A 26,145-nucleotide genomic window follows, 5' to 3' on the forward strand; every position below is an offset into this window, starting at 1 on the left:
ATTGGAGGTGGTTGCTGTCGCATCACCTGCCTACCACCCTCACTTGACCCCTACCAGTTTGCCTACCGCCAGAACAGGAGTACGGACGACGCCATCTCCGCAGCACTACACCCTGCCCTCCCCCATCTGGACCAGAAGGACACGTACGTGCGACTTCTGTTCATTGATTTCAGCTCTGCGTTTAACACCATCATCCCCTCCAAGCTGATCTCCAAGCTCCATGACCTTGGCATCGACCCGTCCCTCTACAACTGGATACTGGACTTCCTGACCGACAGACCTCAGCATGGCAGACTGGACAGCCTCAAGTCCTCCACTCTCATCCTGAGCACTGGTGTACCACAGGGCTGCGTGCTGAGCCCTCTTCTCTACTCCCTCTTCACCCATGACTGCAAACCGGTGCATGGCTCAAACACCATTGTCAAGTTTGCAGACAACACCACCGTGGTGGGACTAGTCAGCAACAATGATGAGTCGACGTACAGAGAGGAGGTCCAGTACCTATCTCTGTGGTGTGCTAACAACAACCTGGCCCTCAACACCAAAAAAACGAAGGAGATAGTGGTGGACTTCAGGAAAAATAAAACAGGCACGCACAGCCCCATCCACATCAATGGAGAGGAGGTTGAGCGTGTCTGTAGTTTCAAATTCCTGGGAGTCCACATCTCTGAGGACCTGTCCTGGACCACCAACACCTCGACCCTGGTCAAGAAGGCCCACAAGCGCCTTTTTCCTGAGGAAGTTGGCCAAACTCCACCTATTCCCTTGCGTGCTAGTGAACTTTTATCGCTGTACGATTGAGAGCATCCTCACCACCTGCATCTCAGTCTGGTACGGCAACTGCACCATTAAGGACCGGAAATCACTGCAGAGGGTAGTGAAAATAGCCCAACGCATCACCAAGACCCCACTCCCCCCCATCTCATCAATCTATGAGAAGCGGTGCTCACGGAGAGCACGGAATATCATCAAAGACGCTTCTCACCCCAACCATGGACTGTTCACCCGCCTGCGGGGTACTGGCTCTGGGGCACGATACCGTAGCCTCCCAGGCAGAACCAACAGGACCACGTATAGTTTCTTCACCTCAGCTGTCAGACTTCTGAATCAAAACTCTACATAGCCCACTGCACCTCACTGTATACCTGTGTATATATAGCCATAGCTTATGTAGACTTTATTTTAATGATTATTTTTTATATATTGTATTTAGTATTGTATATTTTTCACCATTTCACATTGTGCTAACCATTGCACTTTACTGTACAGTTTTTATTGATGTGTTTTATATTGCAAATGACTGTTGATTGTCACATCCTGGTTAGACGTACAAAATCTCGTTGCACTGTCTTGTACTGTGTAATGACAATAAAGTGAATATAATCTAATCTCCCTACAAAGCTCCACCAGGGCTCTGTACTCGTCCTTGTTGTCATCCGTGATGTAACGTACGATTACTTACTACTTACGGAGTAGTCCTCTGAGAACATCTGTAAGTGGCACGAGTTGTAGCAGAAGTCTGAGGTGTAGAGGGTGAACAGGAAGGGTGACAGCACAGTTCCTTGGGGGACACCGGTGTTGCTCACCAGCACATCTTATGATGGGAATATACATAATAAATTCCTTGTGTTGATTATGCGATACAGCATAGTTTTGTTTTAGGAAATCCTCTCGTTCCTCTCGACGTTCTTCTATGATCCACCGGAGGGACACGGATCCCCCTTTGAGAAACACCGTTATAAACCACAACTCTGGTACACGTTCCTTTTGGACAGGAAGGATTTTGTGATAAATCAACCCTGACGAAAAAGTATCGTGGAGTATGATGGTGATTACATTTTAAAGTATATAAACCTCAAATGACTCTGTTCTAAGCCCACACCAATCTGGATTCAGAGCCAACAAGAGCACAGTATCAGCCATCTCATTAGTTACTAATGACATAATATTGGCTTTTTTCCATTAAGTATCATGGAGTATGATGGTCATTTCAGTTAAAAGTATGGAGTAAAGGTGTGGCTGGGTAGCGCAGTGGACTAAGCACTCGCCTACCACCGCAGAGACTCTGGGATCTAATCCAGCTGTCAGCGGTACCTTCGGCTTGGTCAGTCGTCCCTACTAACACAATTGGCAGTGTTAACGGGTATGTCGTGTCCTGGTTGTTGTAAATTGCGACTCCTACTGGTCGGTCGGGGCATCTGTTCAGCAGGGAGGGGATCTGGGGGAAATAGTGTGAACCTCTGCACGTGTTACATTCCCCCAGTGAAACTCCTCGCTGTCAGGTGAAAAGAAGCGGCTGGCGACTCCACATGTATCGGAGGAGGCATGTGGTAGTTCTACACCGTCCCCAGGCTGACAGTGGGGCAATGCGTGCAACGACCAGGAAGGGAATTGGCATAACGATGGGATGGGTGAAAAATACAGAAAGCCCAAAAAAAGGTAGGGAGTATGATGGTAATTTCAGTTAAAAGTTAGGAGTATAATGGTAATTACAATTAAAAGTATGGAGTATGATGGTAATTAGTTAAAAGTATGGATTATGATGGTAATTTCAGTTTAAAGTATAGAGTATGATGGTAATTTCAGTTAAAAGTATGGAGTATGATGGTAATTTCAGTTAAAAGTATGGAGTGTGATGGTAATTTCAGTTAAAAGTATGGAGTATGATGGTAATTTCAGTTAAAAGTATGGAGTGTGATGGTAATTTCAGTTAAAAGTATGGAGTATGATGCTAATTTCAGTTAAAAGTATGGAGTGTGATGGTAATTTCAGTTAAAAGTATGGAGTATGATGGTAATTTCAGTTCTGTATCGTTAGTGGCTTAGCTTGGCATCGCTACTGCACTATCTCGCGTACGTGCACGCGTACTGAATAAACCACAAATGTACCTCTAATACCAGTATTAGTCTGACCACACCCCTCATCAGCTTACCTTCATAAGCAGGTGTGTGGTCACCTGCTCTCCTCCTTCTCGCTTTCACCACAAGGAAGAGGTGCCTCGGTAGATCCCCACACTTGACACCATGATGGAAGAAATTGGATTAGGAACAGCTTGGGAAACAAGGATACGTTGACATCATATCTTTATTTTCTCTCTCACTATTTTCGAGAAAATACGGCGATATTGTCTTCGTACTGGAGTGTCTAGAAGATGATGATCATTCTACAAACCCTCCACCGGTTTTCGTATTGGGAGCACGCCGCTGCATGCTTCTCAACTGCAGTTCCTTGCTGTGTTTGTTGGGGTGAAACCTGTCAGGCCACAGCTGAACTGTCGGACATGCCGCTGTTGTGAGGAGCGGTGCGTTCCAGGTTGGGTGAGTAGTGTTTGCTGGCGGGCTCCACTTGTCTGTTAGTGCTATGGGGGCTACTTGACAAAGTTTATGGAAACCGGCCCCAGGCTAGGGTCCTTTGTTTAGCCGTCTAGGCGACAGAAGGCCTTGGTCTGGCGACCATTATAGTTTTAACTAGTGGGCCGCGACCATTGACACTGGTGATCCCTGTGTGTTCTGGACGAGTGGATTCTCTCTGTCACCGTGTTAAGACCCCATCTTTCATATCCAAATGAGAGTATTCCTTCACGAGGGGATATGTGCATGTAATGTGCGATAGCGGCAGATTCATGTTCAAAGTCAGCTATACAGGCCAGTTGGTACTGTGCTGATTCCGCCGGGCGTGGTAATGTCACCGTTGTGAAGCGGTGTTGACGTCTTGTTTTCTCTTTTCTCTTAAAAAGTGAGGAGGGTTCAGAACGGCGGCCTGTCTGGGTGAGTGTTATGTCATTGTTTACATGTTCATAGCTTACGGTTAGCCGGTCGGTGGCCTGGCGCGGGGTAGCTTGGCTTCTCGCGCGCCGCCGGGAGCTCGCTCCTGATCGCGTGCGTCGTAGATCGGCGTCTCGCGAGCGGAAGCAATAGCACCCGAACGGTTGGAGCAGCCGTTAGCTTGATGCTATTCTGTTGAACGTGCTTTGATTTTAACATGTTTTACACTCTTGACCACGACGTCATCCTTGACAGGGGATGTTCGTCGACCCTGCCTGAGCCTAGACGGGGATTGCGTCAACAAAGAGGACTGTAGCGACTGGTGGAGCGGCGACGCTGCCCGGATCGAACAACACGGGACGGCTGTGTTCTACGGTGGCTTGTGACTGCACTTCGCTGATCTGCGTTCCGGGCAGGTACGGGGTTGGCCAGACCTCATAACACGTCTTCTGGTTTTACCTTGCTAAATGTATTGTGAATAACGGTGTTTTTTCCCAAAGCGTGTGTTGTTGCAATGCATTTGAGATACGTTGCGGGTTGTGTGTGAGCTGTTTTTGTCACTGGCAGTTAGCTTCTCCGTGCAGATCGTGATGTGTTGATCTGGTTGTTGTGTGAGAAACATCATGGTGTTTATGTGTACCGTGTACTCACTACTAAGGCAACTAACCTATGAAGCTATGCTTGGTGACGAGTGAGTAAAAGAATGTTCTTTCTCAGACTGTAATGACAATGAACAGTGAGTTCACACATTAACAGGTTTTCCTGTTTTAACTGGCCGTATTGAGGGTAAAATAGGAGGATTGTGTTTCCCCCCCCGGTTCCCTGGGGACTTTATCACCTCCTATCAGACATGTTGTGCATTAATTGTGTCTTTTGTGTGGTAGGGATACGATGTAACTCTCAGCTTGATTGCTGAGGTTGTGCTAAATCTGCTGGGGAAACTTATTTCCTAAGGGAAATTGGTTTGGTTGCTGTCATGTGTGCTTAGCAAGGCCTGTGGTCGATACTAATCAAGAATGATGTATTCTCTCATTGTGAAAAAAACGGCGTTCCTCTGTTGAGTGTTTTTGCCATTTTTTGTAGGTGATGATGGGTTGTGTGTGTCATGTGACCTACAACTGGGTTGTACTGGCCACAGAAGCACATGTGTATGTTGGACCGGGGTTCTTAGAGCCCTCTCTATTCTGTGTTTTTTCCTTAGTAAAAATCAGATAGCAGGTTAGCTCGTGCGCTGTGTGGAGCTGTGAAACGCTTCATAGAGCTGACTATGACTGTGTCATATTCTCTTTTTGTCGTTACGTCGTATCATGGGTGTGGGGTCGTAAAGGGGTGAACTGGTAACCTTTCCTCTCCCCATTGTTCTGTCGGTCAGGGGTACACCCCCTGTCCTTCCAAGGTTCCCGTCACGTGGCGGTTCGGCACGTTACGGGGGGGGGGGGGGGGGGGGGGGAGGGAGTTCCTGGTCCCACGGCCTGGTATATTGGGCGTGTGCACCGCAGGAATTCCCCCGCCATAGAGTACGTCACCGTGCGCGTCTCTGTTGGTAGGACTTCCGTGTGCTGTTCAGGTCCATGTGATGGATCTGTTTTCAGGGGGGGTGGTCAGGGCTCCTCCTCACCAAGCGCCTACTCAGGCCTTCTGTGAGTTCGGACTCCTTCTTCCATGTGAGGAAGCCTCCATCAGAGTACAGAGCCTTCCTCCTCAGATTGTCAAAGTGAGTGGACCCTCTAGAAGGGTCCTTTTCTATTGTATGTATATTCGATTCAATTCGTTTATTGAGTGTGTATGGGTTCGGTGCCTCTTCCCCGGAGGCCCTAAAACCAGTTTTTTACATGGCTCAAGGTGCAATATATTCTTTTCAATCTGTACAGCTCGCGTGGGAAGTCTCTCTGGGGATCCCCGTCTCTTTCCTATGGGAGGGTGGTGGGATGTAAAAATGTGAACATTTTTTACCCCCCGGCTGTGTAGACTGGGATACATACTGTTGATGCTTCCTTCTTTCTATTCCAGAAGTGTTGGAGTTAGGGAGTGTCACACCCCTCTTGTCGTTCCCCTGGGCGCCTTGGGGATTCAATGACAGGTCTAAATAGCCTGTTCATTGATGGGGGTGTGTCCCGACGCACGTATAGTGCTAGCTCGCTGTAAACAGGCGATTGACTGGCACGCCTTAGTTGCTTGTGGTTGAAACAGCGTTTTTATAAAGCAACTGAGATGGGGGTTTTTCCTCTTCCGGCGACCACATCCCATGACCTGGGTGGGTTGTCGACGGATTCTCGTTCATGTCTGGGGGATGATGACGGGATGGATCTGAACATATGTAGTGGGGTCTCACGCCCTTGGGGTGGGCCACCAGGCGCGGTTCGTCCCGACGTCTGGGTGGCGCCTTCTTTTCATGTTAAGATCAACACGCATATCTGCCCTTCTCCTGGAGTAGGCATGTCGGCGTGGTTAGGGCACGGGACTGGTTCTGGTCACGCTGGTCCAGATCAGTTGAACCCGTTGTCCGCCGGGGATGCAGATCTGCTGTTCTGGTACCCTGAGGGACTTGGGCTTTTTTCAGGGGGAAAAATGCCAGGTCGGTCTGGGTGTCACAGGGTTAAGCGCTATGGAGACCCTGGTTGGGTATGTTTTTACTCAGCACTGTCGTCATGGCTTACAGCCATGCCATTCTGTACGCGCTCGATCTCGTCGGGTCTCGGCCGCTACACAGGTTGGTCCTGGTTAGTACTTGGTTGGGAGACCGCCGGGGAATACCAGGTACGGTGTGCTTAGGGGCTGGTTCTCCATTATTTTTCGCTCCTCTCTCACGCATGGCGAAGAGGGGCCTGTGGGGGTGGTTTTTTGACCTCCTCTGGTGACCCTGTGCTTCCCGTACCGCCAGGCCCGGTCCGAAGTGATGTTTGCGACCCGTAGGCCTGGGTTAACCCTTTTTGGAAACTGAAACACTTGTACTGCGGTATAGCCGGTGTATACCCGCAGGTGTGTTTTGGAGTTTTTTCTTGAGGGGTTATAGGAACAACCACCGCATTGGGTAACACCGAGGTGGTTGATTCCCTGGTGTGTTGGAGCAGTGTCAACTCCCGGGTTCACCGGTTGAGGGTGCCCCTGCACGTTCATGACGTCTGTCAATCGTGTCAGCCTTCTCTGCCTCGACCCCTCTGGGTGGGGGTTGTTAAATGGAGGCTTGGTCATGCAACACCGCCAGCTTACGCTCCTTCCGCCGGGGCGGCTGTGTTCAGCTGTCCCCTCTGGCGCCTGTCTCGTCCGCAGTCTCCAGGCTAGGGTTAACAGCCTGTTGCCTGGTTTTTCCCCGGTGCGCTGCCTGCTTCCGTTGGTTAACCTTTTTTGTGTGCTTACGGCCATGCTGACTGCCTATTCTGCAGGGTCAGTGTGCCAGGCGGTGTACTATTGGGGGGACGGGGCCCGCTCGGCTTACGGCCATACCGACCTGAACACGCCCGGTCTCGTCCGATCTCGGAAGCTGGGCAGGTTCTGGCCTGGTTGGTTCCGCCTGGGAATACCAGGTGCAGTAACTGAGGGGCCTTTGTCCGAATACGCTGGCGATGTGGGGGGCGGGGCACTACGTGCCCACCTGGTGGGGTCTTGATGCTGGCATCATGGACTTCTCCGGGCCCCCATTCCAGGGAGTCCAGTCCTTTTGGTGGGTCTGGGTCTTCCTTCGTGCTCCGCTGCTACGGCCTTGCCACGGGGTTGGGTTTGCCCTTGACCCCGTGATTCTGGGGGCAGTAACGAGGTTGTTCCTCCGTTCGTTCCCGGGTGGCATGCGGGTTGTGCGTGTGTGTAGTCGTGGGGTCAAGCCACGGTCTGCTCACCCTGTGCGTTGAGTTGCTTGAGTGCCTCTTCGCACGGTCGGGTCCGTCGCCCTCCCGTGACGTCCCTAATAGGGGGGCTACCCTCCATTAGGGGGGGTCGGGGGGGCTCGGCCCTCCCTGTTCTGATGGTTTTGGGGGGCTGTCAGCGGGGTGTATTTGTCAGCCAAGTGGCTCCGCTTGGCCTCCCTTGTGCAGTAGCGATGCCAAGCTAAGCCACTAACGATACAGAACGTTAGGTTATGACTATAACCAAGTTCTGTTAGTTAGGGGCGATGCTTGGCATCGGACGCCGCTGCAGCCCTTGTCCTCACCTTGTGGTGAAAGCTTGGGAAGGAGGAGAGCAGGTGACCACACACCTGCTTATGAAGGTAAGCTGATGAGGGGTGTGGTCAGACTAATACTGGTATTAGAGGTACATTTGTGGTTTATTCAGTACGCGTGCACGTACGCGAGATAGTGCAGTAGCGATGCCAAGCATCGCCCCTAACTAACAGAACTTGGTTATAGTCATAACCTAACGTTAAAAGTATGGAGTGTGATGGTAATTTCAGTTAAAAGTATGTAGTATGATAATCGTCTGGTAATCCGGAGGTTCCCGCTCCTCCCGGGCAGCGTGTCGAAGTGTCCTTGAGCAAGACACTTAACCCCTAACTGCTCTCGATGAACAGGTTGGCACCTTGCATGGTTGCCTCCGCCGTCGGTGTGAGTGAATGGGTAAAATGTGAGGAACAAATTGTAAAGCGCTTTGGATACTCAACCACCAAACCTTTAAACTCAACCAGTCTGCACAGAAGACACAGCTACAGGCTGCTTTATTCTGGATCTGAAGGAAGGAACGCTTACATAACTTTACACCAGGGTCTGCTACAGTATTTAACCCAGTAAGACTCATTCATCTAAACAAAAGGAGGACACCAGTGGTGGGAAGTATAATAATTACATATTTTAGGTACTTTTGAAAGGTACTTTTTAGAGGTACTTGTGTAACGGATGGTAGTGTGAAGCGCAGTCAAGAAGGGCTGGGGTGAGTAGCGGTGCTATGGGTTAAACTCACTCTCACATCCTCAAAAGACGCATAGACACGGTACAAAGTGAATTCACCTCTTGGTATAGCAGTCTGTGTTGCTGCCCACGGTGTGGGAGACCGGGGTTCAACTCCCACTCGGGGCATAGAAGTTTGAGGTGACGTTGTCACAACCATTACAATGGTGCCGACTGACCCGGATGCCTTGGGTGGAGTGGAGTGAGTTTAACGGATGGTATCGTGAAGCGCAGTCACGAAGGGCTGGGGTGAGTAGCGGTGCTATGGGTTAAACTCACTCTCACATCCTCAAAAGACACATAGACACGGTACAAAGTGAATTCACCTCTTGGTATAGCGGTCTGTGTTGCTGCACGCGGTGTGGGAGACCGGGGTTCAACTCCCACTAGGGGCATCGAAGTTTGAGGTGACGTTGTCACAACCGTTACACTTGTACTGTACTGAAGTATTTTCCATTTTTTTTTTATTGATCTTTTCCCCCCTCCATTTTCCTCTGATTTTCTCCCATCCCAATGATAGTCGTTATGCCAATTCCCAATCCCCTTCCTGGTCGCTGCGCACTTACCCCCCACAGTCGGTCTGGGAGAGTGGAGGCTACCACGTGCTTCCTCCGACACACGTCCAGCCAATCACCACTTCTTTTCACCTGGCAGCGCGGATATTCTCTGAGAGGGCGTAGCGTGTGGAAGGATCACACTATCCCACTCAGGTCCTATCCGCGCTTAGCAGGCGCCCCGACTGAACTGTAGGAGTCGCTGTTTACAACGACCCGGACCCACCCCGCCAGCTTCTCCCACCCTCTAATACTGCCAATTGTATTAGTGTGAATGGCCAGCCAAGCTGGTGACAACCCCGGAGCTGTGAGCTGGATTAGAACAGGCGAATCCTAGCGTCTCCGGGGTTGGTGACGAACGCAATCTCCGCTACGCCACCTAACGGCCCGAAGTATTTTCCTTTTTAGAGAACTTTGTACTTTAACTCCACTACAAAGAAAATTCATTCATTCCATCCTTTATTTATACTTGAAGAATGCATAACCTGACCTGCGTGAGTACCCTGTGTACTAGAGACCCTAACCATGTGTACTAGACCCTAACCCTGTGTACTAGAGACCCTAACCCTGTGTACTAGACCCTAACTCTGTGTACTAGAGACCCTAACCCTGTGTACTAGAGACCCTAACCCTGTCTACTAGAGACCCTAACCTTCTATGAGGGAGAGATCAGATGTGATTGTCTATATAGAGGGAGAGACCAGAGGTAGTCTATGATGGAGGTGAGAGGTTGTCTATGATAGAGATGAGAGGTTGTCTATGATGGAGGTGAGAGGTTGTCTATGATAAGAGATGAGAGGTTGTCTATGATGGAGATGAGAGGTTGTCTATGATGGAGATGAGAGGTTGTCTATGATGGAGATGAGAGGTTGTCTATGATAGAGATGAGAGGTTGTCTATGATAGAGATGAGAGGTTGTCTATGATGGAGATGAGAGGTTGTCTATGATAGAGATGAGAGGTTGTCTATGATAGAGATGAGAGGTTGTCTATGATAGAGATGAGAGGTTGTCTATGATAGAGATGAGAGGTTGTCTATGATAGAGGTGAGAGGTTGTCTATGATGGAGATGAGAGGTTGTCTATGATAGAGGTGAGAGGTTGTCTATGATGAAGATGAGAGGTTGTCTATGATAGAGATGAGAGGTTGTCTATGATAGAGATGAGAGGTTGTCTATGATAGAGATGAGAGGTTGTCTATGATAGAGATGAGAGGTTGTCTATGATAAGAGATGAGAGGTTGTCTATGATGGAGATGAGAGGTTGTCTATGATAGAGATGAGAGGTTGTCTATGATAGAGATGAGAGGTTGTCTATGATAGAGATGAGAGGTTGTCTATGATAAGAGATGAGAGGTTGTCTATGATGGAGATGAGACGTTGTCTATGATGGAGATGAGAGGTTGTCTATGATGGAGATGAGAGGTTGTCTATGATGGAGATGAGAGGTTGTCTATGATGGAGATGAGAGGTTGTCTATGATAGAGATGAGAGGTTGTCTATGATAGAGATGAGAGGTTGTCTATGATGGAGATGAGAGGTTGTCTATGATGGAGATGAGAGGTTGTCTATGATGGAGATGAGAGGTTGTCTATGATAGAGATGAGAGGTTGTCTATGATAGAGATGAGAGGTTGTCTATGATAGAGATGAGAGGTTGTCTATGATAGAGATGAGAGGTTGTCTATGATAGAGGTGAGAGGTTGTCTATGATGGAGATGAGAGGTTGTCTATGATAGAGGTGAGAGGTTGTCTATGATGAAGATGAGAGGTTGTCTATGATGGTGAGGTTGTCTATGATAGAGGTGAGAGGTTGTCTATGATGGAGGTGAGAGGTTGTCTATATAGAGATGAGAGGTTGTCTATGATAGAGGTGAGAGGTCGTCTATGATGGAGATGAGAGGTTGTCTATGATAGAGGTGAGAGGTCGTCTATGATGGAGATGAGAGGTTGTCTATGATGGAGATGAGGTTGTCTATGATAGAGATGAGGTCAACTCTGTCCAAGAACAAAAAATAATACGAAATACAAGGATTTTTTTTTCAAACATTGTAATTTTATCATCTCCACATGACCATCAAAATGACATTTGTTGAGTTTAGAATGTTTTATTATAGTTTATGGTGATAATAGCATTTTAAATTTCTTTTCTCTTTTCCAAAGAACCAACACAGCAAATAACGTCAAGATGGGGGGGGGGGGGGGGGGGGAGAGAGAAACAGAGAAAGAGAGAGAGATAGACCAAGAGAGAGCGAGAGGGGGGGGGGGGGTCACATAGATAGATGGATGCTTCAGGTTTGGCTTGTCGCCCCGAGGCCTCAGAGAAACAATCTACATGGTGTTTACCAAGAATAATAGTAATAATAACAACAGTAAGAATATTAATAATCATTAGAATATACCTACAAACAATTGGAGAAAGCAACAGGCTTCATACAGATCTACTCCCACTAGGGGAGTCCCAACATCCCTTAATAACGGCTGAGACAGACAGACGGACCGGTAGAGAATAATTCTGTATGAATGCATGTACGTACGCATACCTGCAGACTGGGCGTGGCGGTGGTGATGTAACGTGTTCGATTGTATGCACAGGGTCTGTATGCATTTCAAATGCCCGTGTGTGTGTGTGGACAGCGACTTGTGAGGACGGCATTACGTGCACATCCCCTGTATGTGGACATGTAGACTTGAGGGAGAGTCGTGGGGCAAGACCTGGGCTTCCTCAACACGTGTGTGTCCATGTATATTTATAATAATCCAGGTATATGTTCGATGTACTGTAGGTGTGCATGGACGTTATGTATTGTGTACGCATGTTCGTCGATGTGTATGTAATGTGTGAGAATGACGCATCATAACCTAAGCTCGTGAGTGGAATGCCTGTTGGCTGATTCAGGGTCGGTTTTAGCCATTTTTAGCAGCTGTCCAAATCTCTGTGGGGTTAAGGCAGACGGCTGTTCTCAGATCAGATTCACGGGCCGGGGTGGTTTATAGATTCAACACAGGTAAACACAATAATTTGGCATTAAAAATAGAGAATGCAGAAATATTCAGCCAACATTACTATACAGGCAGAGCTAGGGTTAGGGCAGAGAGAGAGGGAGGAGAGAGAGGAGGGAGGGATGGAGGACAAACGATAAGTAACTTATATAGTAAATCAGATAATAATGATAAAATGGTTGTGTATTAGAGCGGGAAGCAAAAATACTGCACCTGTTTTTTTGAAGCTACAAGTTACAGTATGGTGTCCCAGCAGGGTCACACTGGACCTCTAGCTACAGGATACAGTATGGTGTCCCAGCAGGGCCATACTGGACCCCTAGTTACAGGTTACAGTATGGTGTCCCAGCAGGGCCATACTGGACCCCTAGTTACAAGTTACAGTATGGTATCCCAGCAGGGCCATACTGGACCCCTAGTTACAGGTTACAGTATGGTGTCCCAGCAGGGCCATACTGGACCCCTAGTTACAGGTTACAGTATGGTGTCCCAGCAGGGCCATACTGGACCCCTAGTTACAGGTTACAGTATGGTGTCCCAGCAGGGTCATACTGGAGACCTCTAGCTACAGGATACAGTATGGTGTCCCAGCAGGGCCATACTGGACCCCTAGTTACAGGTTATAGTATGGTGTCCCAGCAGGGTCATACTGGAGACCTCTAGCTACAGGATACAGTATGGTGTCCCAGCAGGGCCATACTGGACCCCTAGTTACAGGTTACAGTATGGTGTCCCAGCAGGGTCATACTGGAGACCTCTAGCTACAGGATACAGTATGGTGTCCCAGCAGGGCCATCCTGGACCCCTAGTTACAGGTTACAGTATGGTGTCCCAGCAGGGTCATACTGAGACCTCTAGCTACAGGATACAGTATGGTGTCCCAGCAGGGTCACATAAAGGTCACTTTAATATTCTCACATTTACTCTGAGATGAGTCTCACCAGGCATCGCATGATGGATGCAGGAACGTTTTCACCATAATTAAAACAAACCTCACACTGCTAGCAGCATGTTAGCATCCCCCATTAAATCCAACCGGGTACTGCTAGCCACATGTTAGCATCCCCCATTAAATCCAATCTCACACTGCTAGCAGCATGATAGCGTTCCCCATTGAAACCAGTGGATACCGTTGACGCGGCTAGCTGCAAGTCAGCTGCTTATCTCGCGGCTCACGATACCCAATATTTTCAATGAGGAACGCTAACACAGCTAGCATGCATTTAGTTAGTTTAGCATTAGCAGCCTTCCAGCAACACAGTCCTTCCAGGAGGTGCAGAGCACCTGGTTAACAGGAACAACAGACTAACGTGTAGAATATCAAAGTGTTCTCTTACCAGCAGAAGCAGAGAAACGGAAGCGATATATACACATGAGAGATAAATACATTTAAAACGTTCCTGTTTACTTTCCCCCCAATTCTCATCATGAATGCTGACCTCACCCCTCCTCTGCATGTCTCCTTTTGTCTGTCGTTTGTTCACATTTAAAATTGTTTACATCCATCAATCACTTTCCACACAACAAGGCTATTGTTGTCGCTGTTCTTTTAATTCTCTCAGAAACAGATTAAAATGTAATTTTTTTTGAGAACCAACGGCCACCTCGTAGTGTTCATTAAATACAACTCAGCTCCCGAAACACAACGGGACACAAGAGGCACACAGAGAAGAACAACCATTCTTATGAAAAAGAGGGGGAAATAAAGTGTGTGTGTGTGTGTGAGGGGGGGGCGGGGGGGTACAGATTGATATCAGTGATATTCTAATGTTCCCTGTACTCTACAAACCTCAGGGGTTGAAATAACAGGAGATATGCACGTTATAAAACACACAGATGAGTCCAAGAGGAGCGCAGAAGAGATGCTTCAGTTCAAAAAGAGCAGATGCTTCAGTTCAAACAGAGATGTTTCAGGACGTCAGTCGTCTTCATTATTATAATGATTGTGATTATTATTATCGAGATTATTATTTTACCAAAGCATTGGGGAGGTAAGCATCCGGAAACAACTTTATCAGAGGATCACCCCTTAGTGCTGAAGCTTCTCTCTGTCAGAATATCAACACCTGTGTGGCGTGTCGGGAAGGACACATTCACTCAGTCGGATCCGTCTCCAGGATCCGTCTCTCTGCGGCTCAGACACACATCTGGCTCGTGAAGGAGCGCGCGACGCCTCCCGCTACATCAACCCTCCGGTATTTACAGAGTAGCTTGTGTTTTAACGTCACCCCTGGACTCTCCTGTCGGTAAGAAGCAGTTTGTGAGATCTGAACCGTTGGAACGTCATCATGGCGCTTTAAACACCTGCTTGGAGGGTCACACGCACCGCAAACGCGGCTCGACGCTCCCAGAGGGGCGGAGCTTATCGCTGTCACGTTACCCGTGTGTGGCAAGCAGGTTGCTATAGCAACGATGTCTAGAGAAAACCCACCCAAACTAATATCCTTCAGTGGTGGGTTTTCCTAAAAAAAAAAAAGAATAAAAAAGAAAAACGATACACTTACAAACTGCTCCTTTAATGACATACAAGGCCTTAGTGTTCAACCAACACTCTGCATTCTTTTCTTGAGAGTCAATCATTTAAATCAATTCATTCATCTTCTGAGAAGATTCTAGAATCCTGTTTGGTGGTAGAGACCTAGGAGAGGGCGTTTGGGATCCATGCTAGCTAGCAGACAGATTAGCCAAAAGACAGGTTAGCTAGCGGACCGGTTAGCTAGTAGCCTGGTTAGCTAGCATACTGGTTAGCTAACAGATAGGTTAGCTGGCAGACTGGTTAGCTAGCAGACTGGTTAAATAACAGACTGGTTAGCTAGCAAACTGGTTGGCTGACTCTGCCCTGCAACAAGGACCCATATGGAGGAGACATGGAGGGGGATTGGAACAGAGCCTTTAGGCCCCTAAGTCAGAGCGAGAGAGAGAGAGCGAGAGAGAGAGAGAGAGAGAGGAGGAAGAGGAGAAGGGCTGGGCAGGACACGGACAGAGAGATATGGGGCGGGAGGGAGGAGAGGAAGGGGGAGTGAGGAGGGAGAGGAGGTCTTAGCAGCAGCCTCCTCCTGCTTGCTGTCCTCCCTGGCTCCCAGACAGTGTGGAGTTGGTGGCGGCGTGTTGGGGTCCAATCTTAATACCATTAGCCTGAGGGGGGGGGGGGGGAAGAGAGGGAGAGAGAGAGATAGATAGATAGAAAGAGAGATATAGATAGAAAGAGAGATAGATAGAAAGAGAGACAGACAGAGACAGACAGAGACAGAGATGGAGAGAGAGAAAGAGATCGAAAGAGAGAAAGATAGAAAGACAGAGAATAGAGAGAGAGAGAGAGGAGGGGGTAGAGAGTTAAGTCACAACTAAACAAGTAGATTTATTTCAGTGTCAGACATGTAGATTATGTTTTATTTGTAGTGTTTCAGGTTCTAGATGAGGTCTGATACCAGACTACACACACTAGTCCAGGTCAGGATAGTGATGGTTCAGTGGGGTGTGGGAATTCAGTTTAGTTCAGTTTTCCACGACTGCAAAGAAAGAAAGACAGAAAAACCAAAGAGCAGAAACTCTTTTAGGTTCCGAGTCACAAACAATAATAATAATCCACACCAATGATCCAAACAAGGAGAAAAAAAGAGATGTTTAAGAACAGTCTTGTGAGCCAGTCCAGTCCAGTCCAGTCTAGAGTGCGGTCCATGAAGTAGGCCGTACTCTAGTCAGCCAACATGTCAAAACCTGCCAAAACCTGCCCAGACAACACGGCAACAGACGAGCCAATCACAAATTCAGAACGCTGTTCCAGAGGCCCGTGGCGGTATCCTTAGACGGGTTTCTTGTTTATAAACATACCGTGTTTGAGCCAATCAGTAATACCCACTGGATCAGTTGCCCCCTACCTGCACAAGCTGCGGTGCCAAAAAACGGGCTCTATGGAGAAACCATGACATTCCCCTGATTAAAAGTATAATGGAGCTCTATGGAGAAACCATGGCACGCCCGACTAAAAGTATAATGGAGCTCTATGGAGAAACCATGGCACGCCCCTGACTAAAAGTATAATGGAGCTCTATGGAGAAACCATAACACTCCTCTGACTAAATGTATAATGGAGCTCTATGGAGAAACCATGGCACGCCCCTGACTAAAAGTATAATGGAGCTCTATGGAGAAACCATGGCACGCCCCTGACTAAAAGTATAATGGAGCTCTATGGAGAAACCATAACACTCCTCTGACTAAATGTATAATGGAGCTCTATGGAGAAACCATGGCACGCCCCTGACTAAAAGTATAATGGAGCTCTATGGAGAAAAGTTGTTTCAAACAAAAACGGCTGGATGTCATTTAGCCAAATTATCATGGCTGTGAGTGCAAGTCTTTCACCTTTTACATATTTAGCTTTGGCATGGATTGATAGTTTAGATCGCTAGCATGGCTAACAAATGCAAATATATTGTAGTCTGTCCCGTTGTTCTGACCAGGATTACGTTCCTTTTTGCCTCCTTTAACTGACTTAATGTTAGTTAAACTAATGGTCTAAGTCTATACTGTTCAGTCAAACTGATTGATCAGTCCACTGTGTCAGATGATACTTAAAAGTTTAGTCCTCTGTATCGGCAGGGAAATAGTGGCATCAGTGCACCCCTACTCAGGAGGGCATTTAGTACAGTCCAGATACAGATAAACAAACACAAAATAATACTAGATAAAGACAAACTACAGGACATGAAATGGAGAAAACTGAAAAAGGACAGCTTTTGAAAAAAAAAGGAAAGTGAGGAATGCAGGCAAGCGCTGGAGAGAGAGAAGAGAGAGCGAGAGAAGAGAGAGCGAGAGATGGAGCAGCACCTTTCATCCACTCTTTCATCTCTCTGCTCTTCAGTGTGAAGTGGAGCTCAGAACATCTGAGAAATCTCTCCCTCCGTCCGTCTCTCTCCGAGTCTCCGTCCGCCCGTCTCTCTCTCATTCTCACTTTGTCTCCCTCTCGCTCTGCCGCCTCTCTCTCCCGTCTGTTGGTCAGTCGGTCTCTCTCTCCCTGCCCCCCCCCCCCCCCTCTCTCTCCCTGCCCCCTCTATCTCCCTGAACACTGCATGCCTTAAATCACATTTATAGAGCTAGGGCCACCAGTGTGTGTGTGTGTGTGTGTGTGAGAGTGTGAGTGTGAGAGACGGAGACAGAGAGTTCTCACTGTGTGTGTGAGTGTTAGAGAGAGACAGAGAGAGAGTTCTCACTGTGTGTGTGAGAGAGACAGAGAGTTCTCACTGTGCTTGCCAACTGAGGGGGTTTCTGGTTGGGGTTTCCTCTCTCTCAGTCAGCTGATGTGGTTTGGAGTGTGCCTGGCTTTCCACTCGTTTTTTTTTTCCATCCCTCCTTCCTACTACTACTACCGACCAATAGCAGGAGAGGGGCTCGACTGCCACTGGCCTGGGCGAGCCGGTTGGCTGGCTGGCTACGACTTGCCGACTGATTGGCTGGAAGGCTGCCTAGCTCACTGACGGAATCCTTATCTGTTGGTTTTGCTAACTTCCTGTCTGACTGGTTAGCGGTCTGTCTGTCTTGCTGACTGATTAGCAGTCTATCTGTCTTGCTGACTGATTAGCTGTCTGTCTTGCTGACTGATTAGCTGTCTGTCTTGCTGACTGATTAGCTGTCTGTCTGTCTCGCTGACTGGTTAGCCGTCTGTCTTTCTGACTGGTTAGCCGACTGTTTATCTTGCTGCCGGATGACTGGCCGTCTGACTGGGAGCTGGTGGGATGTGTGGAATTTATGAGTTGGCAGGGTGCCAGAGAGCAAGCGAGAGCGAGAGGAAAAGAGGGAGGGGTAAGAGAGGGGGCGAAAAGAGGGAAGAGAGGGAGTGGAAAGTAGAGCGAGAGAAAAAGAGAGAAAAGAGAAAAGTACAAAGGCAGCAAGAGGAGGAGGAGGGGGAGGGGGGCTGGTGGAAGTTTTGCTTGAATGATCCCTCTCCTCTTTCTCTCAGCAGGCAAACCACATACACACTCACTATAAGACCACATACACACTCACTATAAGACCACATACACACTCACTATAAGACCGTATACACGCTCACTATAAGACCACATACACCCACTGTAAGACCACATTACACCCTCACTATAAGACCGCATACACTCACTATAAGACTACATACACTCACTATAAGACCACATACACTCACTATAAGACCACATACACCCACTATAAGACCACATACACTCACTATAAGACCACATACACACTCACTATAAGACCGCATACACTCACTATAAGACCACATACACTCACTATAAGACCACATACACACTCACTATAAGACCACATACACCCACTATAAGACCACATACACACTCACTATAAGACCACATACACACTCACTATAAGACCACATACACACTCACTATAAGACCACATACACTCACTATAAGACCACATACACACTCACTATAAGACCACATACACACTCACTATAAGACCACATACACTCACTATAAGACCACATACACACTCACTATAAGACTACATACACTCACTATAAGACCACATACACACTCACTATAAGACCACATACACTCACTATAAGACCACATACACACTCACTATAAGACCACATACACACTCACGATAAGACCACATACACACTCACTATAAGACTACATACACTCACTATAAGACCGCATACACACTCACTATAAGACCACATACACTCACTATAAGACCCCATACACTCACTATAAGACCACATACACACTCACTATAAGACTACATACACACTCACTATAAGACTACATACACACTCACTATAAGACCACACACTCACTATAAGACCACATACACACTCACTATAAGACCACATACACTCACTATAAGACCACATACACACTCACTATAAGACCACATACACTCACTATAAGACCACATACACACTCACTATAAGACCACATACACACTCACTATAAGACCACATACACACTCACTATAAGACCACATACACTCACTATAAGACCACATACACTCACTATAAGACCACATACACACTCACTGTCTCACTATAAGACCAAATACACTCACTATAAGACCACATACACAACTCAAGATAGGGTGACCTGTGGTTCCTCTAATGTAAATAACTGGTCTCCAAAATGTGTGTGTGTGTTAAGGGTTGGGAAGTATACTAAATATGGAGGTACACCATTATGGATCCATAGAAAGCTATGGGTTGTATAAATATTGTTCAATTCCATTTTACCATTAAATCTAAGAAGAATATTGTGATATAATACTTTAGCCATATGACAAGGCTTAGTGTGTGTGTGTGTGTGTGTGTGTGTGTGTGTGTGTGTGTGTGTGTGGGCAGCAGGGGCGTCACCAGAGTTTGAGCTCCCTCTAGGCTAGGGGGTCTGGGAGGCAGGGCCCACTGGGGGAATGAAAGCCTCTAAATACTCATCTCCCATGAGTTCTGACAAGGGAATGGAGACGTTTTCAATGACACCTTGGACTGTGAGCAACCCTTTTTTTAAATAATCTTTTTTTGTTGATAAATTGATTAAAAACAAAAAGCTAATTTAAAGGGTCATTAACCACTTAAGCCCAGAGACTTTTTCAATTGAATAAGAAACCAGCAGGAGTTCTGTTTTGAAACGCTTGGCGCTTGAGGCGAAAGGAAAGGCAGAGGAGCCCACATGCAGGCAATGCTACAGAGCAGCGATGACCAAGCTGCCACTACAATGGATTCAGCAAAGCACCTAAAGTTAAAAAGACCTCCAACCAAAGTCAGCCCATTTTGCCTCAACAGCTCCCTCCTACCTCCGGTCAATGCATCTTTTAACTACACACCCTCAAGACCCCTACGCTCTGCATCTTCAAAATACACACCTTCAAGACCCCTACGCTCTGCATCTTCAAACTACACACCCTCAAGACCCCTACGCTCTGCATCTTCTAACTACACACCTTCAAGACCCCTATGCTCAGCATCTTCTAACTACACACCTTCCAAGACCCCTAAGCTCTGGATCTTCAAACTACACACCTTCAAGACCCCTACGCTCTGGATCTTCTAACTACACACCTTCAAGACCCCTACGCTCTGGATCTTCAAACTACACACCTTCAAGACCCCTACGCTCTACATCTTCTAACTACACACCCTCAAGACCCCTACGCTCTGCATCTTCTAACTACACCGGTGTCCTCAGTAATGACATCAGCGACTACGGTTTTATATATATGTCCGAAGTAATAAGCTGGATCAGTGAAGGTGGAAGAGCTAACATGGACATTAAGAGAAGAACCGGAATAGCAAAGGGCGCATTCTGGAACCATAAAGAATTATTGAGAAGAAACATAAGTTGGAAAACGAAGACCAGGATTTTGGAAACGTATGTTACGTCAGTCTTTTCATACGGAGCAGAAGCATGGACGCTGAATGAAGAGGCAAAGAGGATGATAAGACTCTTTTGAAATGTGGACGCTGAGGAAGATGCTGAAGATAACATGGAAGGATAAGATCAAGAATGAGGAGGTACTGAGAAGAGCGGATATGCAAGGAGGACAGCTGCTGGAGAGGTTGAAAAAGAGAAAGATGGAGTTGTGCGGGCATGTTCTGAGAGGATCCAGCGGGGAGATGTTCAAGAAGGTGGTGATGGGGAAGGTGGATGGAAAGAGAGGAAGTGGAAGACCAAGAAGAGGCTGGGTAGACAACGTCTGTGATTGGAGCGGAGTGAGAGGCGGAGTCACGGAGTTGGAGAGAAGAAGTGGGGACAGAATGGGTTGGAGAGTGATAGGCAACCTTCGGAACGAAGAAGCCACCTAATGATGATGAATAGCTCTTTTTTTTTTTTTAAACTTCAATGATCAAGCCTTTCTCCATGACCTGGCAAATGTTAAATGGTTTAGAATCAGCCTGATCCCTTCTGTGAATGATGTTGGTTGATGATGTCTGGTATTTGTTATGCGATTTGTTTGGTCGTTCCATCGTGAACAGGCATGCGCGTGAAATGCTCGCACTCTTGAGCCCTGCTTGCCTATATTGCTACCTACTATGCTAATTATGTCTATATACTACTATGCACTCAAGACTGAAGCTAGCCATGGTCTAGCATGGTATCATATGGTTGGGTTTCTGTCTCCATAAGCCATGTTCAGCCTGGCTGGAGCTAGCCATGGTCTAGCATGGTATGGTATGGTTTGTGTCTCCATTAGCTATGTTCAGCCTGGCTGGGGCTAGCCATGGTCTAGCATGGTATGGTAGGGTTGGGTTTGCTTTTCCATTGCATTTCTTGTAAACTCCCCGGTTGCTAGGCAACATTTCAAAATTCACAACAACAACTGCGGTACACAAGCTAAACCATGATGATACAACAGTTCCAGCTGGCTTTGGCTCAGGTGTGAGGTTGTGAAAGGTGGCTGTCTCACCCACTGAGGGTCTAAAGACAATAGAGATGCACACCGTGTGCCAGACAGGCCACAGCAAAGCTAAACCCTGGCTAGTGGAGACAAGGCCAAGGCACGGCTAAACCCTGGCTAGTGGTGACAAGGCCACAGCATGGCTCAACCCTGGCTAGTGGAGACAAGGCCACAGCACGGCTCAACCCTGGCTAGTGGAGACAAGGCCACAGCACGGCTCAACCCTGGCTAGTGGAGACAAGGCCACAGCACGGCTCAACCCTGGCTAGTGGAGACAAGGCCACAGCACAGCTCAAGCCTGGCTAGTGGAGACAAGGCCACAGCACGGCTAAACCCTAGCTAGTGGAGACAAGGCCACAGCACGGCTAAAGCCTGGCTAGTGGAGACAAGGCCACAGCACTGCTAAACCCTGGCTAGTGGAGACGAGGCATATCAGCAGCAATACCAGGAGTTGCATGCGTGTTCCTAACAGGCAGTTGTTTCTAACAGATATGTAATCCTAACAGACATGTAATCCTAACAGACATGTATTCCTAACAGGCATGTATTCCTAACAGACATGTATTCCTAACAGACATGCAGGGGAGGAAACTAACTTTTTGGCTTACCAGCCAACTGGCGAGTAGCTGATTTCTTTTACCAGCCAAACAGATTTTTTTACCAGCCAAAAATAAAATCGCTAATTGTGATAATTACTTCTTTGTAGGGCTGTCCCCGACTAAGGATTTGGATGGTCGACTATGATTGGCCAAAATTTGCCGTTAGTTGACTATTGGTAGACAAAATAAAATAAAAATAAAAAAGGTATAATATTAAAAAAAAAAAAAAAAAAAAAAAAAAAAAAAAACTGAAGGCTTCTTGTCCTCTGCAAAAGCATGCAATTGGTCCACTGATGGATACATCTTGATATTTGTCTAGTCTAGTGTTCATTAGATGGGTGAAATCCTCTTTCAGTGCCTCTGTGCCTGTTTTCGTAGGCAGTTAGCTTCTGTTATGCGTGCCATTAGCGTTAGCCACGCTTCTAGGCCTCTTTTCTTTTGGAAAGAATGATAAAAAAAAATAAAAAAAATATTTTTATTTCTTTTATTTTCTATATATATATTCGACTAAGAGGTTGGGTAGTCGACTACGGCTCCTTTCGACCGATTAGTCGACTAATCGACTAATAGGGGTCAGCCCTACTTCTTTGTATGTCTTCGTCTAAATTGATTTGCAATCATAGTAATAATCACACCGTGTCTCTACTCTTTAAAATATTTATTAGCATAAAACATTAACCCATTCTTCGCCAGGCATTGTACCCTTCTTATACCATCCTCTGCCAGCTCTATTTGTCTATAGAGATGTTCACCTTCTTTGCAGGGCTATAACTTTTTTAATTGTATTGCTAAATTGACATTACTATGGCCCATTCAACATCAATTATCTATCGTTCAGGGTGTAGGAACGTTTTACTTTTTCATTCACACATTCATACTAAAATACTGTCTAGAGTATAAATATGTTTTAATCGTTTTCTGCTGTATTTCATAGAACGTGAGATAGCCATTTATGCATATATTAGATCATCAAATGCAGTTTGATAGCGATTGACGGCAGATAAAAAATTTCAACTGTACATGATCCTAGACGTTATGACTTATCATCTGATGTTGACCGGAGGGGGGGGGGGGGGGGGGGTCGTTTATAATTCCGTGGCCCACGTTACATCATTTATGTAGTATGGGTGATATATATATATCAGAGCAGTTTGTATGGTTAATAATCAAAAACGCTGAAACTCACCGCAGCTTCCTCTTACCGTTGGGTGATCAGCGTGGAGCAAGAAGATCGCTATTATGGGATGTTGATCTAGATGAACCATTTCCGGGTTGTATAATACTATATACGTCCAAATAACGGTGTTTATCGAGTTATGACAACGGATCGATTATCCAGTGTGTCGAGATGGAGTCCCGGGAGCGATAGCGAGTGGCGGACGGAATAGGGGGGACACCAAGCACTTCCGGCCCCACTTCCGGTTTGGCAACTCGCCGATCGGCCACCAGGTGGCGGTATTGAAGCGCTGGAGAGTTGAGTGGAGATCTACAGCACCAGTCATGGCTCCGTGGGTGAAATGTGAATACCATGACGAAAATTTTAAATATTAATCTCGATGACGTCGTAATCCGTCATTGGCAGATTAAGCATGGCGAGGAATGACGTCTTAATCCGTCAATGGCGGAGAATGGGTTAATAACAGTGTCTCTACTCTTCACAATATTAGCATAACACATATTAACATGAAAGAGGGATCTATTCTGGACTGGGTTGGGCTGAACTGGACAGTGAAAGATGCTGGGTTGGACTGGGTTGGGCAGTGAAAGAAAAAAACCGAAGTATGTTGTGAAGTGTATAGATAGATGTGAAATGTATAGATGTAGCAGTACTGTCTATCTGTATGTCGTGTATGTCATATGTTATGATAAATTGAAAATGGGGGACCCTGATGTAAAGAAGACGAAAGACTCTCTGGTCTGCATCCCCTTAACAATTGTGTGTATTGAGCCGTACTGTATTGTACCCATTCTGCAATCTGTTAATAAAGTTTTCAATCAATCAATCAATCAAGTTAACTTTGAACCTCGGTTGTCAAGCCGTGTCAATGTTGTGTATGCATCTGGGTAGGCATCACAACGGTGTTCACTGTGCCTTTAAGACGGCACGGTGGTCTTACGACAGGGCTGTGAAATACCGTCAAGTGTTGTGGTATCGTCAGTTGGTTTGGTGTGTTGTTGTGCACTGGTTGAGCATGAAATAAAACGTCTAACCTTACGTCATAGTCCGGTGCGTTTTTGGAAACATTATAGTCAATATAACAGATACGCCTAGCTAACATGGGGCTGGCTGCTTTGAGCACACGCGCACACAGGGCTAATGTTAGCTAGCAAGCAGCTATAGCTAAAACGCTAACTAGACGCTAACCACTGTATACAGTCCAATAGACTAACATTACACCTCTGTGATTTAAATGTGTCCTTAGTAACTTATACTCAAGGGTTGTACTAGGGTTGGATGCAGTTCCTCGTTGGTCTGTCTGTTTTCCATCTTCTGCCGTGTTTAACGTTATCCGTTTGCGAGTGCTCCCTTGACTGATGGCCAGTATCGCAGGAACTTTTATTAAACATTCTATATGTTCGTGGGTTGGCCAGTACTGCAGGAACTTTTATTAAACATTCTATATGTTCGTGGGTTGGCCAGTACTGCAGGAACTTTTATTAAACATTCTATATGTTCGTGGGTTGGCCAGTACTGCGGGAACCTTTATTAAACATTATATGTCCGCGGGTCTTGTGCAGTGCTCTCGTGGCACTGTCAACTAAAGCGAGCACTCAGAAGACGCGCACCGTTTGCCAGTGACCGTGATTGCAGAATGTTTTTTTTTGTTTTGTTTACTCGCCAGTGTGGCAAGTGGTCTTCATGAATCACTCGCCAAACATAAAAAATACTCGCATTTGGCGAGTCAAATGGCCTAATTTCCTCCCCTGCAGACATGTATTCCTAACAGACATGTATTCCTTTTTTTTTAATCTACTTTTTTCTCCCCCTTTTTTCCGTATTTTTCTCCCATCCCAATTTAGTCGTTATCCCAATTCCCTTCCTGGTCGTTGCGCACTTTTGCCCCCTACTGTCGGCCTGGGGAGGGAGAAGACCATGTCTTCCTTCGATACATGTGGAGTCAGCCAGCTGCTTCTTTTCACCTGACAGCGAGGACTCTCACCGGGGGAGTGTAACGCGTGGGAGGATCACACTATCTCCCCCAGATTCCTTCCCTGCTGAACAGGCGCCCCGACCGACCAGTAGGAGTCGCAGTTTACAACGACCAGGATACACACCCCACCGGCTTCCCACCCGCTAACACTGCCAATTGTGTTAGTAGGGACGACTGACCAAGCCGCAGGTACCGCCGACAGCTGGATTCGATCCCAGAGTCTCTGCGGTGGTAGGCGAGCGCTTAGTCCGCTGCGCTACCCAGCCGCCCCCAGACATGTATTCCTAACAGACATGTATTCCTAACAGGCAGTTGTTCCTAACAGGCAGTTGTTCCTAACATGCAGTTGTTCCAGTTGTCAGTTAGAGCCACACACACTGAACGGGCACTTCACTAGTTTCAGAGAAAGTGTGTGTGTGTGTGTGTGTGTGTGTGTGTGTGTGTGTGTGTGCGTGCGTGCATGCGTTTGTCTCACCTCGTTGTTGATATCAAACACTCCCTCTTGGATCTTCTCATAGATCTCCTTGGCTGTATTAATGAACGCCTGAGAGAGAGAGACAGAGAGAGAGACATTAGCCATACCCATGGATAACTAGACTGTAAATCCTTCAGCTGAGAGCAGGATGGGGATTTGAACATGGAGCGAGAGGAGACTTGTAATGTGATGTTCTGATGATCTGAAGAGGGTCCAGAACCCAAGACCTTCTGTTCTCCCATCGTTTCATCCCAAACCGCCACATCATTTACACTTAAAGAGTCACGAGTCAATATGAGTCTTTCATTAGGAGCCTTCAAATGTGAATATAAATATTGATG

General features: G+C 46.9%; 1 protein-coding gene and 1 long non-coding RNA gene across 2 annotated transcripts in view; one reads left to right on the forward strand and one right to left on the reverse strand.

The window, feature by feature from the left end:
• Nucleotides 1-11,241: 11,241 nt before the first annotated feature.
• Nucleotides 11,242-14,617, forward strand: LOC311239072. Its single transcript, XR_014620416.1, has 2 exons — nucleotides 11,242-12,712; nucleotides 12,861-14,617. It is a non-coding gene; the product is annotated as an uncharacterized lncRNA (long non-coding RNA).
• Nucleotides 12,707-26,145, reverse strand: part of rab2a (RAB2A, member RAS oncogene family) — an 86,943-nt gene continuing 73,504 nt past the window's right edge. The window contains exons 7-8 of the mRNA XM_084327300.1: nucleotides 25,805-25,873; nucleotides 12,707-15,326 (exon numbers count right to left, since the gene is read on the reverse strand). Of these exons, the coding sequence (XP_084183426.1) occupies nucleotides 15,231-15,326; nucleotides 25,805-25,873 (165 nt within the window). The 3' untranslated portion in view covers nucleotides 12,707-15,230. The remainder of the gene's footprint in view (nucleotides 15,327-25,804; nucleotides 25,874-26,145) is intronic.

Source organism: Notolepis coatsorum (genome assembly GCF_963971535.1).
Source record: "Notolepis coatsorum genome assembly, chromosome: 13".
Lineage (NCBI taxonomy): Eukaryota > Metazoa > Chordata > Actinopteri > Aulopiformes > Paralepididae > Notolepis > Notolepis coatsorum.